Source organism: Mesocricetus auratus, unplaced genomic scaffold (genome assembly GCF_017639785.1).
Source record: "Mesocricetus auratus isolate SY011 unplaced genomic scaffold, BCM_Maur_2.0 Super-Scaffold_100007, whole genome shotgun sequence".
Classification (NCBI taxonomy): Eukaryota; Metazoa; Chordata; class Mammalia; order Rodentia; family Cricetidae; genus Mesocricetus; species Mesocricetus auratus.
The window spans coordinates 72,831,384-72,847,669 of record NW_024429191.1 but is presented as its reverse complement, the minus strand read 5'-3'; the positions used below and the strand labels follow the sequence as shown (position 1 = coordinate 72,847,669).

The 16,286-nt window shown below is 52.1% G+C and overlaps 2 protein-coding genes across 2 annotated transcripts; one reads left to right on the top strand and one right to left on the bottom strand.

The window, feature by feature from the left end:
- Positions 1-4,206: 4,206 nt before the first annotated feature.
- Sgca (sarcoglycan alpha) lies at positions 4,207-13,602 on the top strand. The gene is made up of 10 exons (NM_001281663.1): positions 4,207-4,255; positions 5,046-5,165; positions 5,255-5,409; positions 5,583-5,655; positions 6,040-6,238; positions 6,677-6,839; positions 7,734-7,942; positions 8,212-8,238; positions 13,020-13,212; positions 13,449-13,602. The coding sequence occupies exons 1-9, from the start codon at positions 4,219-4,221 to the stop codon at positions 13,198-13,200; spliced, it is 1,164 nt and encodes a 387-aa protein (NP_001268592.1). The 5' UTR covers positions 4,207-4,218; the 3' UTR covers positions 13,201-13,212; positions 13,449-13,602.
- Positions 9,100-9,951, bottom strand: LOC106021589 (spermatid-specific linker histone H1-like protein). The gene has a single exon (XM_013117609.3). It carries the CDS (start codon positions 9,700-9,702, stop codon positions 9,172-9,174), a length of 531 nt encoding a protein of 176 aa, XP_012973063.1. The 5' UTR covers positions 9,703-9,951; the 3' UTR covers positions 9,100-9,171.
- Positions 13,603-16,286: the final 2,684 nt, after the last annotated feature.

Below are 16,286 nucleotides of genomic sequence, written 5' to 3'. Positions count from 1 at the left end.
GAATAAAAAAGATTAAATTTACAAGAAAATGGAAATTTGATGCATTGGTGGCCCACGCCCTTAATCCCAGCACCCGGGAGGCAGAGGCAGTCGGATTTCTGTGAGTTCGAGGCCAGCCTGGTCTACAGGACAATCTCCAAAACAATACAGAGAAACCCTGTCTTGAAAAACAAAAAACAAACAAAAAAAAAAAAAGGAAAGAAAATGGAAATTCAAACACTGGAAGTTTGATAACTGGTAATCCTTTGTGACCATGTTTAGAGAGAATGGCTTATCTTTCAAAGATATGTTGAGATACTGACAGATGAAATGGGAGACGGAACCTGAGAGGTGGGGGGGGACAGGAAGAGATTGGCCAGGAGTTGATAATTGTTGAAGCTGGATAATAGATATTTTATTATTCTATGCACATTTAAAAACATTTTTATAGGCTGGAGCGATGGCTCAGTGGTTAAGAGCACTCTCTTCAGCCCTCTTTTTTTTTTTTTCTCTCTGAGATGGGGGTCTCACTATGTAGCCCTGACTGGCCTTGAACTGACAGAGATCTGCCTGCCTTTGCCTCCGTCATGCTGGAACTAAAGGAGTGAGCCGCTATACTCAGCTTCCGTTTCTTAAAAAGAAATAAAATTTCTCCAACAAAAAGTCTGAGGACTCAGCGACACCTTTCCAGTCCCCGAATCCCAACAGATGGAAGGTGTTGTAGGGAAGCAGCCCTGATGGGGAGCCTTGGGGCCTCCAGTGGATTCCTGGGACAGCCCTAGCTCTCCTGAATGGGGGTGTTGTTGGGGAAGACCAGAAGAGAGATGGCTGTAGCTTTTCCATTGAGGGAGGCTGGCCTCTGTGGGCCTCGTGTCTTTGAGAGTTGGTAACACTAAGGCACACTCTGCCTTAACACAGCTAAGGGTGTGAGCAAGTGGTACCAAAAATAGGAGTGGGCATCTGGGGAGGGTGTCACACGGGAGTCAGGGGCAGGGCAGGGCCGTCTGCCAGCTCTGCTCCCAGCCCGCTCTCATACGCCTTCCTCTCCTGCTCTCCAAACCTTTTCCTCTTTCCTCCATCTCAGAGAGGGCGGGAGGTGGCAAGACGACCCCGGGACAAACACCTGCCTGGGAGCCTGAGTAGATGTTGACTCTGGAAATTGTGTGGCTCTCCAGGGGCAAGCAGGGTGGTCATGTGGAAAGAGAGCTAGGACAAGGACAAAACCTGCCCACTAGTCACCTGAATACAAGCCTGACCCGAGACAGGTCCCAGACATCCTTGCTTGGGCATTCGGGGTGACGTGAGGTAAGCAACACATGAGGCTTGAAGCCATGCCTGCAAAGACTGGAATGCTCGTGGTGGTGGGGCACGATTTCTTCCTCGGTGGTGTCCATCACCAGGTACATCAAGGAGGGAGCTGGACACAGGGCTGTGTACTTTATGAGCATTTGATCAGCAGCAGCAGGGTTTTGGAGGAAGTAAGAAACCACTGTGACCCAGTGTTATCAACTGTAAAATGGGGCTACAGTAACGTCTGCCTCATGACATTTCCATGAGTATGGAATGGGTCGGTGCGTGTAGATGCATGGCAACCTTTTGGCATCTGACCTTCTCACCATCCCACCAGCCCCAGACAGACAGGCAGGGTTTTCTCATCTCTGCATGACACGGGGGGCTGAACGCACGCTGCCATTGGTGCTTCTGTAGATTTTCCGTAGCCGTACCCAGGGGCAAGCACTAATCATGCGGTTTTAGCCATGAAAACAGGTCTCAGGAGGGCGAGTGACTTACGACCATGTCTGCAGGAGCTGTCAAACTGGGACCCGAAGCCTGTGCAGTTAGCTGCAGCTACATGAGCCAGAGAGCCTCTCCTCTGCTTACCCGTCCCCACCTGGCTGGTACCATCTGAATTTTTTCCATCCAGGCCTTCTCATGGAAGATGCTTGGTCTGGGGCTCAGACTGGGGGAAACTGTTAAGGAAGTTGTCAGCCAGCCCCCTGCGGTTACTAGCTGCTAAGCCCCATGTCAGGTGCAGCATTAAGAAGGTGGTAAGATGGGGAGCGAAACTCCCGTCCCACATCAGGATGCTGTGAGGCTGGGTTGACACAGAGGGTGTGTGTGTGTGTGTGTGTGTGTGTGTGTGTGTGTGTGTGTGTGTGTGCACTCTTCCACAAGCAGCCAGCCTAGAAAGAGGAGGGACAGGGAAAGGCTTCAGAGAGGAGGGGGCATGTGCGTACAGTCTGGGATAAGGCAGGAAGGGAACACCAGGCAGGAAGGGAACACCAGGCAGAGGGAACAGGTTGGATGGATGCCAGGAGATTAAGAAGACATATTAAACTAGGCAAGAGCAGAGGGAGGGCCAGAGCCTGGGAGTGGGAGTGGGGTTCTAGACAAAATGGCCAGCTAGAGGAAGGGCCAGCAAGTCATCAGCTGGAGAAGATTTCAAAGGGGGTAGCTCTGGAGAGATGGCTCAGTGGTTAAGAGCACTGGCTGTCCTTGCAAAGGACCTGGGTTCAGTTCCCAGCACCACCTTCTGCTATTGTCATTCCAGGTCCAGGGCATCTGGCTCCCTCTTCTGATCTCCACGGGCACCAGGCATGCATGCCACCCATAAACACACATGCAGACAGTCACTCACACATACAAAATAAAAACAAATCTTCAACATTTAAGGGAGGGCCCAAGTAGCCAGGTTGGTGGCTCAGTAATTAAAAGCACTGGCTGCTTTTCCTTAAATCCTGAGTTCAATTCCCACCCACATGGTGGCCCAAGGGGACTACAACTGTAGACTCGTGCATTCCAATGCTTTTCTCTTGAGTGCAGGCAAAACACCCATATGTATAAATGAAGACATTTTGGGTTGGTGTGGTGGAACATCCGTTTAATCCCAGTACTTGGGAGGCAGAGGCAGGCAGTCCTGGGTGGCCATGATGAGCCAAGCCAAGAGGGTCTTGGGCCCATTAATGAGCCAGTAGGGGTTACACTTCTGTATCCACATCGACTACCTAGTGAGACCTCTGCTTCAAAAATAGAACATCCAGAGAGGCGGTGGCACACCACCTTTAATTCCAGCACTTGGGAGGCAGATGCAGAAAGCTCTCTGTGAGTTTAAGGCCAGGCAGGTCTACAAATCAAGTTCCAGGACAACACAGAGAAACCCTGTCTCAAAAAACAAAAACAAAAAACAAACAGAACAAGCCTATATGAAGTTTCTGTTCTGCCTGGTCCCTCAGCCGATTAGCCCCAAATAAGCACACAGAGACATATTAATTCTTAAACTGTTGACTGATGGCTCAGGCTTCTTGCTGGCTAGCTTGCTCTTAATTATTAACCCATAACTACTAATCTTTGCATTTCTACATAGCCTTATCTTATCAAAGAAGCTCCAGCATGTTATTCCTTAAGCCACTACATGGCGTCTCTCTTGGCAGCCTCTCTCTGTGTCTTCTCCCCAGCCTTCCTCCAGCTTGTCTGGTCTCCCCGCCCATGCTTCCTGCCTAGCTACTGGCCAATCAGTGTTTTATTCATCAACCAATAAGAGAAACATATATACAGAAGGACATCCTCCATCACCTGTGAATGTAGCCCAGTTTATGGAGTACTTGACTAGCATATAAAAGTCCTGGCTTCAGTTCCCAGAACTGCATATAGCCAAGCATGATGGCATACACCTGTCATCTCAGCACTCACAAGATGGAGGCAGGAGGTTAAGTACAAGTAGTTCAAGGTCATCTTCACTCCATAGCAAGCTTGAGGCTAGCCTGGGCTACGTGAGTCTGCCTCATAAAACAAAAGCGGTAGCTCTAAGAGTTCAACTTCTGGCACCCACACGGCTCACCACCATCTGTAACTACAGTTCCAGAGTATCAGATGTCCAATTCCCTCGTCTGACCTCTGGGAGGCACTGCATTCAGGAGGTGCACAGACATACGTGCAGGAAAACCACACAAACACAAAATAATAAAAAGGAACAAGTAAAGTGAAGAATACATCATCAAATATATAACATTAAGAAAAAGAAACTCACCAAGGCCAGCCTGGTCTACAGAGTGAGTTCCAGGACAGGTTCCAAAGCTACAGAGAAACATTATCTTCAGAACAACACACACACACACACACACACTCTGGGCAAGGCTATTCCCAGCTGCTCTGACACACCTCCTCCCCCTCCCTGCCCCTCCCTCTTCTGCTCTAGCCCCTGTCTCTGTCACTCACAGGGCTGGCTAGGCTGGAGCAGCTATGGCAGCGACACTCACTTGGATTCTTCTCTTTGTGGGCAAGTTGGGGCTCTTCTTCAGGGGCAGGGGCAGGATGAGGGGTGGAATTTAGGGGTTGTGAGGTAGAAGAGTGGGGGGTCCTAAGGAGAGGGGTCTGGTGTGGATGAAGAAGGGACTAGAGGGTTTTGGGGGTGGTAATGATAACAATCAAGGATCCAGGGACCAGGAGCTAGCCTCTGGAAGACGGGCCCAGGCGGCTTTGAGGGCAGGGGTGTCCTAAAGCCCTGAGTGGGCATGACAGGACAAGGGAAGCAGGTTGTGGTCCCTTTAATGAGTTGGCTGGGACGCTACTTCTGGAAGACCAGGCTAAATTTGGCATTGAGAGGGAAGGCAGAGGCAGCCTGGGCAAGTCCACTTTGCTGGGCTCCTATTGGCCTCCATTGCAGACCCTGTTCTGTGCTCGTCTCTGGGAGCTGGGGGCCTCAGAATGGCGACCCCTTTTCTGAGGGTCCTCTTTACCCCTAGCCTTCCTGACATTGGGCGTGGGGTTCTTTTCCAAGTAACCCGGCAACACATAGCATACCTCTTTCTCAGCCAAACGTCAGTCTCCTCCCATTGTGAGCCTAAAACATGGAGGGAAAGACAGCTGGGGGTCACTCCCAAGAATCCGAAGTCAGCAGCAGTCTGGGGCTTGTCACCCCTAAGCTATGCAGCAGCAACGGGTCTGCAGCCCACCATGGAGCCAGCCAGGAGCCCTCAGCTCTCAGCACACCAGGAGCACTGTGGAGAAGAGAGCTAACCCTGTGCCCATGACTGAAGCTCTGTTTGGGGCTTATGGGGTCCCCACAGGTCTTCTGGCAGGGCTGAGGGACACCAAGGCCCAGCAGACCACCTTATACCCACTTGTGGGTCGTGTTTTTGTGCATCCCTTGGAACACGCCACCTTCCTGCGCCTCCCAGAACACATTGGTGAGAGAGGGACCAGATGGGCTGGAGTGTGCCAATCCACATCTTCTGCCGGTCTCCAATTTCCAATACTCTCTTGTTTCTCCCATCAGCGGTGCCACCTACTGTCCGACTCACCTATCAGGCCCACCTCCAGGGACATCCAGACCTGCCCCGGTGGCTGCGCTACACACAGCGCAGTCCCTATAGCCCTGGCTTCCTCTATGGTACTCCCACTCCAGAAGATCGTGGGCGCCAGGTCATTGAGGTGCCAGCACAGAGACACCCAGACCATGTGGGAGTGGCCACTGGGGCCTCCTAGGACTGGCCCTGCTAGGGGATTGGGTGTTTACGCTTGTTTATTTACATATAATTTGCATGCGCTCCATTTGTGCCTGCTTCCCCTTAGCCCCCTCCTCAGCCCACTTCCCACTCCCCCAGGTCACAGCCTACAATCGAGACAGCTTTGACACCACAAGACAGCGACTGCTGCTGTTGATTGAGGACCCCGAAGGTACCTCCATTCCTATTCCATTCCTCTACTGATGCCGGTCTTGAAGAGTCTTACCCGGGAAAGAGAGTGCTGGGAAACAGTGGAGAGCAAGGCACCTGGAGAGCGGGCACCCGGGCAGACATGGCGTTGATAGCTTTAGGGAAGGAGCTCTGGACTGAGGTCTGTCCTCGGCAGTGTCACCAACTGAGCTGCCCATAGGCTCCGGGGCACCAGGCAGTCATCGGCGGCAGTGTTGGAGAAGGGAACTTAAGGCCTGTGTTGTGTATAGGCTGTTGGGACAGAGGTGGCATGGGGAATATGGGAAGGCTTGGAAGAGGCTTAGGAAGCACCTGGGGAACCGAGAACAGAGTGGGGTGCAGTTGAATGCAGACTTGGCCTCCCCAGGTCCCCGGTTGCCATACCAAGCCGAGTTCCTGGTGCGCAGCCATGATGTAGAGGAGGTACTGCCCTCCACACCTGCCAACCGCTTCCTCACCGCCTTGGGGGGACTCTGGGAGCTAGGGGAACTCCAGTTGCTCAACATCACATCTGCCTTGGACCGTGGAGGTCGTGTCCCTCTTCCCATAGAGGGCCGGAAGGAAGGGTAAGGGGGCAGCCCAGGAGGGCTTCCTGGTCGACTGGGGAGTGGGCAAAAATAGCCATCGCCCTGATTTCCCGATTACCACTGTGACATACCTTCATCACGGTCGTCTCTTCTCTTTGATCCACACCACTGCCCATTCCCTGCCATCTTCTTCTTAGGTTCAAACCTCATTACTCTGAACTCTGTACTTATTGACACCCCATGAGGACATGCAGTCCATCTGTTAAAAGTCATTTCTGGGGTGCTCAAGTCGGGTGCTCTAACTTGGTCTCAGGTCTTGGGGGCTGTGACCCTCTCCCTCAGACCCTGATGTGTCTCCCATGGGCCACCCCTACCCACGCAGGTCCTTGTCTACTGTCAGGACACCTTCACCTCTCCCTGGCAGAGTGGTGCCCTACCCACTTCCACTATGCTGACAGTGGCTTCTTCCCACCTCAGGGTATACATCAAGGTGGGCTCTGCCACACCCTTCTCTACCTGCCTGAAGATGGTGGCATCACCAGACAGCTATGCCCGTTGTGCCCAGGGACAGCCTCCATTACTGTCCTGCTATGACAGCTTGGCACCCCACTTCCGTGTTGACTGGTGCAATGTATCTCTGGTGAGGAGGAGCCTGACTCTAGGGTTTGGGTTTAGGGTATGATTCTCATCAAGTCCTCTCTGTCTATGATTTCTCTAGCCCAGACACACACACACACACACACACACACACACACACACACACACACACACACACACAGAGTTCTATTTCCTGCCACAAGAGGGCGACAAAGTTTACATTACAAAGTTTACATTACAGTCCAAATCTGGACTCCCCAGCTCTGAGTCCCAGATCTGCTCAGCCTGACTGCTGAAACTACCAAGAGTTCCTAAGCCGGAATTCCAGTGAGGGCATCTGTATGACAGCTCTGTGTGCTTCCGGGGGAAGCGCCACCAAACAAGGCTGACTGCAATAAGAGGCTCTTGGTGATGTTTCAAGGGATCCTAGAGACCCTGCCTCCCAGGCTGGACACTGGGGGTATACTCTGCTCCTGGAAATGGGCAGAAGGGGGACTCCATGAGGGTCGAGTGGAGGTAGCACTGGTCTTCGACAGCCTACTGAAGGCTGTGCTCCGCACCAGATCCAGGTCCCCAGCATCTTTCACGTCCATGATTCACTTCAGGCACAGGCACACTATCACCACTCTGAATTCACTGAGGAAACCATGTTGAGGCAATTTACCCAGGTGAAGCACTAGCCTGACTCAGAGTTCAGACTCAGGCAGTCCAAACCTAGCACCAGCACTGACCATTGTGCATCCCTGCCTCTCCTAGAACTGGTTGCTCCTGACCCCTCATCCAGCGATGGTCCTGTAGTCGTACGGGCTAGGGGAGGCAGGCGGGAAGAAGGTCTGTGGTTATATGGGGCTGATAGGTTGGTGGCTGCCACATCTACTGTGGGCAGTGTCTCTGTGTGCATTGGGCTACTCCGGGTTCAGCTCTGAACTCTTCGCAGGTGGACAAGTCAGTGCCAGAGCCCTTGGATGAGGTGCCTACTCCAGGTGATGGGATCCTGGAGCATGACCCATTCTTCTGCCCACCCACGGAGGCCACAGGCCGAGACTTCCTGGCAGATGCCTTGGTCACCCTCTTGGTGCCCCTGCTGGTGGCTCTACTGCTCACCCTGCTGCTGGCTTACATCATGTGCTGCCGGCGTGAAGGACAGTGAGTGTGCTGCCCAGGGCGGGCAGCAGGCTGGTGCTTCTAAGGGACCACTCTGGGCCGGGGGAGCCATACTTCTCAGGGGTGGCATTCTCAACTCTAAGAGGAATGTGGGGTCCCACTTCTAGGCAGAGGGGGGTCCACTCCTGTTTGGCTTGCAACTTGGAGGGATTCTGGATATAAGCACATGGGATTCCTACATGGGAGCTCTTGGGACACCATGGAGCGAAACCAGATTGGTACTGAGCTCCCCAACCTCCGTTTTTCCACAGACTGAAGAGAGACATGGCCACCTCTGAGTAAGTAGAGCAAAGCTGGGGGTGGCTGGATGGGGGGGGCTGGATGGGTGAACTGGACCCTTCACTCTCTAGGAGCAGCAATGGCTGGATGGGGGCCTGGATGGGTGAATTTGACCCTTCACTCTCTATGAGCAGCAATGGCTGGATGGGGGGGCGGGATGGGTGAACTGGACCCTTCACTCTCTAGGAGCAGCAATGGCTGGATGGGGGGGGCGGGATGGGTGAACTGGACCCTTCACTCTCTATGAGCAGCAATGGCTGGATGGGGGGGGCGGGATGGGTGAACTGGACCCTTCACTCTATGAGCAGCAATGGCTGGATGGGGGCCCTCTGGATGGGTGAACTGTTCCCTTCACTCTCTAGGAGCAGCAACGGCCCCGAGCCTTGGCTGGCTGGAGGATAAATTCATGTGCTGACCTTGTCCTCATGTGCTCTGGTCATAGAAGAGGCTATTGTAGCACAGGGGGCGTGAGAAGTGACAGGAATCTCACAGTGTGGATTCTCTTCTCCCTCTCTCCTCCTCCTCTGCTCTTTCTCCGTCCTGTCCCTCCCCTCCTGTCTCTCCTTGTCTCCTCCACAATCTCTCTCTTCCTCTTTTTTTCCTCCTTCCCTCCCTCCTGCCCCATTCCCTCCCTCCCTGCTGTGAACCAGACACCTGGCTGGCCTCTGATTCTCGTGTTAGAGGACATGGTTGGTCCAGCTGATGGCCATGGATACTTTGACTCCTACCATACCTTTCCAAATCCATCGTATTCTGCCTCAGATTCTCCCCACCCATGGCCAACGCCCTGACTCTGTGCCCCTTAGTCCCTGGCTTAACTTTCCAACCCCCTGAGCCCCAAAGATTCCAGAAGACAGTTGTGAAATAAGTTCGGCGTTTACTCCCACTTCACGAGCTTGTAGCAAACCTGGCGCCCCGCCCAACCAGCCTTATTAGTGGTGGTGGCCTTTGACCATCCTATGAACTCCCTTCAAAAGCCGTTTATGGCTCTTTCTGGGGCCTAGTAGTGGCTGGCATGGTCCAGACCGGCGCTGCCCAGGCTCCTGTCTCCGCACCCTCCGCTGGCGCCGGCGTCTCTTGGCTTTGCGCTTGGACTTGAAGGCCTGCTTCTTGCCCAGGCGGAAAGAACCCGAGGCCCCCTTGCCAGTCACCTGCTTGAGCACACCTTTCTTCAGTAGGTTCTGGAGTGCGCGCTTGAAGCGCCAGTTGTTGGTGGTCATGTTGTAGCCTGTGGTGGTCACAGCTTTCTTCAAGGCAGCAAGGGACGCACGGCTGTGAGCTCCCTTGTCAGTCACAGCCCTCAGAATCACCTTCGATATGCTGGGCTTCCGCAGGGTTTGGGAGCTGGTGCGAGGCCCAATCTCACCCTTGCTTGGGCCCCCTGATGTGCTGGCAGCCTGGTCTACAGCCACCGAAGCACTTGGGGCTGCAGATGGTGACACCAGCCGTGTGTCTCTCTGCATCTCTCCCCCCGGGGGTGGCTGAAGAGCACTGGATGCTAGGGCCTCCAGGGTGGCGGCTGAAGTATCCACCCGGTTTACTCTCAGTAGTGGGTGAGCTGTGTTCTGGCTTCTGCTTCCCTCAGAGGTTCCTCTGTAACGGTCTGGGCCACACCACCTGGGTGGCCAGAGGGAGGACCGAGAATAATCGATCACCTACGGTTGGCCTCAGCAGACTTGTGCTATGGGTTCAGAGGCTGGTGAAGTTATCTCTGCTGTGACCTCAAGGGGCCATTGTGAGGTGGGCAGAATCCTGTGGGGGTCATAGTAGCATCAGATAGTGGGGACATCTGATGTGCCAGATATCCTACGGAGGCCGGTTATAGCTGGATGAGCCCACACAGGCAATGCCCATGCATATATGGCACATTTCTGAACCAATGAAATAGACATTTCTAAACCAATTCCAGGACATTTGTAATCCTCATACTTGTTTATTTAGTGGTGCTGTGTATGGAATCCCAGTTTCACACACACTAGGCCTCCACGCTTTGCATCTTTGTGCCTCTAAGTGGAAAAATGCTAACCTTTTGTGTTTATTATTTTGAGACAGGGTCAACTTTTTCAGAGGAGGTGGCGTTGAGACAGGGAGTCTCTGTGTAACAGCCCTGGCTGGAACTCATTCTATAGACTAGACTGGCTTCGAGCTCGCAGTGATCTATCTGCCTCTGCCTCCCAAGTGCTGGAAATAAAGGTGTGCGCCGCTGCCACCACCACCAGAGACAGGGCCAAACCATATAGCCCTTGATGAATAGGAATTCACTATATATGCCAAGCCAGCCTTAAAGTTGCTGAGATCCACCTGTCTCAGCCTCTGCTGGGATTAAAGATATGTGCCATTATGCCTGGCTACATTTATTTTTTAAGGTAGAGTGCTAACCTCAATATACAGCTGAATAATAACCTTAAACTTCTAATTATACTGCCTTCACCTTCCGAGTGCTAGAAATTATAGGTGTGCCACCACACATAGCTTGTGTGGTGCTGGGATGGAACCACACAGGGGTGCATGCTAGGCAAACACCTTACCACGGAACTCTTCCAGTACATTTTAAGCATAAGAATTATAATATTTTAAAGTGAAGAATGTAATTTTCAGAGTAAAGTGCAATTCCTTGATTTATGTAAATTAATCAGTCTTCCCTAGGAAACTTTTTTTTTTTTTTTTTTTTTTTTTTTACGAGACAGGGTTTCTCTGTATTGTTTTGGAGGCTGTCGGTCCAGCCCGGCCTCGAACTCACAGAGATCTGCCTGCCTCTGCCTCCCGACTGCTGGGATTAAAGGTGTGCGCCACCACCGCCTGGCCCTAGGAAACTCTTAAAATGCTTTATTAAACTGGGTATGGTGGTCCATGACTGTAACCCAGCACTGCAGAGGTGGAGGCTGGAGGGTCTCCACTCAGCCTGCATTGGGGGCCATTCTGGGTTCCATGAAAGCCTGTCTCAAAACCAAAAAGAGCAAAGAAAGGGTTTGGGTCTTGTGTTTGTTTTCTGAGGCAGGATCTCTCTATTGTGTAGCTCTGGCTGTCCTAGAACTCACTCTGTAGACCAGGCTGGCCTCAAACTCACACCGAGAGCCACCTGCCTCTGCCTCCTGGGTGTTGGGATTAAAGGCGTGTGCAACTATGCCTGGCTGGGTCACTGGCATTGTGACTTTTCTCTTGTGGCCAGTATTATTTACCACTTATAGCTTTCCTGGATCAGCTTGTAGCTCTGATGTCAGGGAGATCTGCTTCCCTTTTGATTGTAACCAATAATTTTGCCCCGTGTTCAAGCAGCCTTTGCTGGCCTGAGTTTTATATTGATTTAGTCCTAATAGATACAGTTACTTTACTTATGTAAATGTCTGCCAGTTTTCAAATTGGCTACAAGTAGTGACTTTGCTGCCTGGCTGTCCCTGTATCAGATCTGATTGGTCACAAAGTTCTCCAGGCCCCAGTGGCACTTGTGGGTCTGTGTGTTGGGGCCAGAATATCTGTTGGTGGTGGAGAGACCTGTGGCCACATGGGTGTGCATGTGTCTGTGGGCATGTGTTTGTATTAGCAGTGCCTGCCTGTCCTCCTGTTTGCTTAGCACTTACCCCAAGCCCCTTGGGACCATTCCACTGGGTTTAGTGCCTGCTCTTCTGCTCCTCTTGGGGAGATTTTTGCACCTGTGCATCACCAGAGTGATGAGATCCAGATGTGTGGATGGGGGTGGGAGGGCCTGGTTGATGAGGACCTTTCCTGGCTCACTGGTCCCTCTTAGCATCCATATACTTCTTGCTTTCATCCCTCCAGAAGATCTCCTCCCCCAGGGATGGGAAGTTGTATTTCTGACAACTCAGTTTGTCAGATTCCACATTTAGCAGCTTATCTGACTCTGTCTGGCCCTCTACAGTGACCTTACTTCTGTTCCTGGCCAGTGGGTACTCGGCCCCCCTTCCAAGGGGAGCACCGCCGCCTCCAGGAGGCCTGCCTGTCTTTCAGTGTCCTAATACCTTGGGCTCTGTCATTACCGTCCCCCCAGACGGGGTTTCTCTGTGTAACAGCCCTAGTTTCCTAGAACTAGCTCTATAGACCAGGCTGGCTAAGAACTCACTGAGATCCACCTGCCTCTGCCTCCCAAGTGCTGGGATTAAAAGTGTGTGATCCCACTGCCCAATTTTTTTTATGTATATGAGTGTTCTATCTGCATGTGGGTGGGTCTTTAAGGAAGAGGGCACCAGATCCCATTTTAGATGGTTGTGAGCCGCCATGTGGTTACTGGGAATTGAACTCAGGACCTTTGGAAAAGCAGTCAGTGCTCGTAACTTATGAGCCATCTCTCCAGCTCCCCAATTCTATTTTTTAAACTGTTTTTGAGATGTCTTCATTGTGTAACCCAAGCTGGCCTCAAACTCAAAATCCTCTTGCCTCAACCGCAACACCCCCCTAGCAGAAAAATTCATTGTTTACAAAGAAAATCTCTGCTCTGACTTGATGGTCAGGAGTTTGGGGGAAATGTCACCCGACTAAGCCAACAAACAAGGTGGGTTTCTCTAAAGGAGGCTTGAAAACAGCTTCCCCTGGAATTCACCACTGGGGAGAGATGGCTCAGAGGTTAAGAGCACTGCCTGTTCTTCCAAAGGTCCTGAGTTCAATTGCCAGTAACCACATGGTGGCTCACAACCATCTGTAATGAGATCTGGTGCCCTCTTCTGGATTGCAGGCAGACACGCAGGCATACTGCAGGCAGACACGCAGGCAGAACTGACCAAGAGGTCAGTTCCAAGAGCTGACGATCTTCTGCTTGTGTCTCCAGCATCCAGATGGTTCACCATTGTACCATCCATGGGAATACAGAAGAGCTTCGGCAGATGGCAGCCAGGCGCGAGGTGCCCCGGCCTCTCTCCACCTTGCCCATGTTCAACGTGCGCACGGGAGAGCGGTTGCCTCCTCGAGTGGACAGCGCACAGGTGCCCCTCATCCTGGACCAGCACTGAGAGCTCTGCCAGGTGGGTCTGGCTGGGCAGTGCCATCCTCTGACCAATAAACAAGGGAGCCTCTATATCGAGACACGGGCATGTGGTGAGACGTGGGAGACCACCCCACCACACGTGCAGGGTGTTCAGCAGAGCCGACACTGTGTCCCACAACTGCCAGGCACTCGGGACTAGAGGTCAGGAGAAGGGAGACAGGGCTTTGGTGCCCCAACCCTCCTTTCAGTCCTCCTCATGCCCTTTCATTTCAGTTCCAGCTGCACCACTCAGAGTTGCGGCCCGTGACCACACCCACCGCTGAGACCAGCTCCCGGTCTTCTTCACCTCCGGCACCAGACAGGCGGATGGATGGGGTAGGGAGGCCTGAGGGGTCAGCACCAAGAATAAATACCTGCTGCTCTGTTCATTTATTGCTTCCAGTGTCACCTTCTCAGTAGTTGTCACTGCCTCTGTGTCCCCTGCTTCAGAGATTCCCCAGAGGCTGCCGACTCGCCCTTTGGACTCTTCCAGTTTTGCTGTTCTCAAATTCACTAGATCTGATCATGAAGTCTGACTGGATTATTAGCCCCACTTTCTAGACCAGGACACTAAAGCCTGTGGAGAGCAAATGTCGAAGAGCGATCCCTGTCTGCCCATACACTGCCTTCTGTGGGGTTGAGTTTGAGAATAGGGGATTAGGTCTTTACCTAGAGATCTGGTTGACATCTGCTGCAGTTCCCTGTAAGACCTTCAGTGGGGACTCTGTGTTTGGGGACACCTGCCACAGTTCCCTGTAGGACCTTCAGTGGGGACTCTGTGTTTGGGGACACCTGCCACAGTTCCCTGTAAGACCTTCAGTGGGGACTCTGTGTTTGGGGACACCTGCCACAGTTCCCTGTAGGAACTTCAGTGGGGACTCTGTGTTTGGGGACACCTGCCACAGTTCCCTTCAGGACCTTCAGGGTGCACACTGTGTCTGGAGAGAAGCTGATCTCAATGTGGAACTGTTGGGAGGTGTTACTGACTGACCATGCTAGGCCCCAGAGGTTTGCCATTCTAGAATGTTCCCTGAGCTGAATGTTGCCAGTGTGACTTCTCCCCCACAAACGCTGGTGTGTTTATCTGGCTGCAGAGGCCTGGGATTGTTTTCCCAGGTTGCTACAACTGGAGAGGGTCATCTGTAATGTGATGGGGGCTCATCAGCACCACGTTCCTGGGGGGGGGACAGTCTGAGACTAAGCCTGAAAGGGACCCGATAGAGAGTGACAGCAAAGGAGCCAGGACAGGTGGCCCAGCCTGTCTCAGCTCTAAGAGAATGCATACAGGTGCCTGACCCTCCTTAAGGCTTCTTCTCTGGGAGCTCCAGCCCCTCAGCTCCCCACACCTCTTTCTTTCAACAAGGTCTCTCTACATAACCTTAGCTGTCCTGGAACCATGCAGACCAGGCTGGCCTCGAACTGCCCCATATTTTCACAACTTCCTTCACTAGTAGTCATTTGGTCTCTGCTCTAACACATCCTCAGAGAGACCTGCCCTGTCCCCTCTGCTCCCATGACCTCCAGAGTCCCTTCACAGCCCTCTTGCCTCTCTGATAGGAGATGCTGTCTGGACTCATAGGCTGTCTGGGCTGGAGAGATGGCTCAACCATGAAAGGCTAGGCTCACAACCAAAACATCAAGTCTTCTAGATTCAGGATTCTGTCCACCTCTCTCTAATTGCTCCCCACCCCGACCACTAACCCCTAAGCCTCAGCACAGACCCTGAACAAAGATGCTAGGCAAGGCTGTTTGGAGGGAATACCTGAGGGACATTGTTGTCTGTGTGTTCAGAGTCTGTCTGTCTGTCTGTGTGTCTATCTATCTATCTATCTATCTATCTATCTATCTATCTATCTATCATCTTTTATGTGTATGTGTGTGTTAAGAGAAGCTTTTTCTTTGCTAGCCACTTTGGTTTATCCCCTGCCAGTCGCCTGGGCTCTGCTTTTCCTTGAGAGGAGCCTTCCTGCCCGCCTGGTTCCAGAGCCGCTTTCCCGCCAGCCTGGTTCTAGAGCAGTATCAGTCCCAAATAAACACACAAGACGCTGTATTAATTATGAAGCTGTTGGCCTTGCTTATTTCTTACTGGCTAGCTCTGACTTAAGTAGTTACCTCATAATTGTTAATCTAAGTATGTCGCTTACCGGAGAAGTTTCCGGGCTCCTACCCGGCGTTACATGTCGACTCTCCTGTGTTTCTCCTACCCAGAATCCTCCTGGATTCCTAGCCCCACCTATCTAGATTCCTATTGGCCAGCAGTACTTTATTGACAAATGCACAGGGAAATAACAGGACTTCCCCAACATGTGTGTTTTGTCTGCATGTATGTCCTGTAGAGGTATCAGATCCCCTGGGACTGGAGTCACAGATGGTTGTGAGATGCTTCGAGGGGGCCTAGAACCAAACTCTGGTCCTCTAGAAGAACAGCCAATGCTCTTAACTGCTGAGTCATCTCTTCAGTCCCTGCTCAGAGTTCTTCTTTTTTAACAATTAGTTAGAAAGCACAGTAATACGAAAGGGAGCGGGGAGTGTAGAGCAGGAGTCAGTTGTGATAATTCACTACCTTCAGACCAGACTTCTCAGAGCTCTTAAGGAGGCTGCACTCCCCTCTGGACTGAAAGCTAAGGCTCTCCCATTGTCTTCTGTACCCCCCTGCATTCTGATCACCCCAAACCCATTAGCTTCCTAATGAAGGAACTGAGTTGTTAAGCATTGTCAGAGGCTGGTGGTGTGTGTGTGTGTGTGTGTGTGTGTCTCTGTGTTTGTGTGTCTCTGTGTTTGTGTGTCTGTGTGTGTGTCTGTGTTTGTGTTATGTCTGTGTGTGTGTCTGTCTGTGACTGTGTGTGTATGTGTATCTGTCTTTGTGTCTGTGTGTGTCTCTGTGTGTTTGTGTCTGTGTGTGTGTCTGTGTGTGTGTGCGTGTGTGCTAACACAGTATATGTACTCAGCGAATAAAGGCTGGAAGGATGATCTCTAATCAAATGGTGCTTTGCAGAACAAACAGACGCCTCTGACTTCTCATTGGCTGTTTTCTTCCTTCCTGGAGGCCCTTCAGCTGATGAAGAGGCATAG

Coding starts and splice junctions, on each gene's coding strand:
- Sgca (NM_001281663.1), top strand. CDS start 4,219: ATGGCAGCGACACTCACTTGGATTCTTCTCTTTGTGG. Junction 5,410..5,582: donor GTGGGCGCCAGGTCATTGAG/GTGCCAGCACAG, acceptor CCACTCCCCCAG/GTCACAGCCTACAATCGAGA. Junction 6,239..6,676: donor ATAGAGGGCCGGAAGGAAGG/GTAAGGGGGCAG, acceptor TTCCCACCTCAG/GGTATACATCAAGGTGGGCT.
- LOC106021589 (XM_013117609.3), bottom strand. CDS start 9,702: ATGCAGAGAGACACACGGCTGGTGTCACCATCTGCAGCCCCAAGTGCT.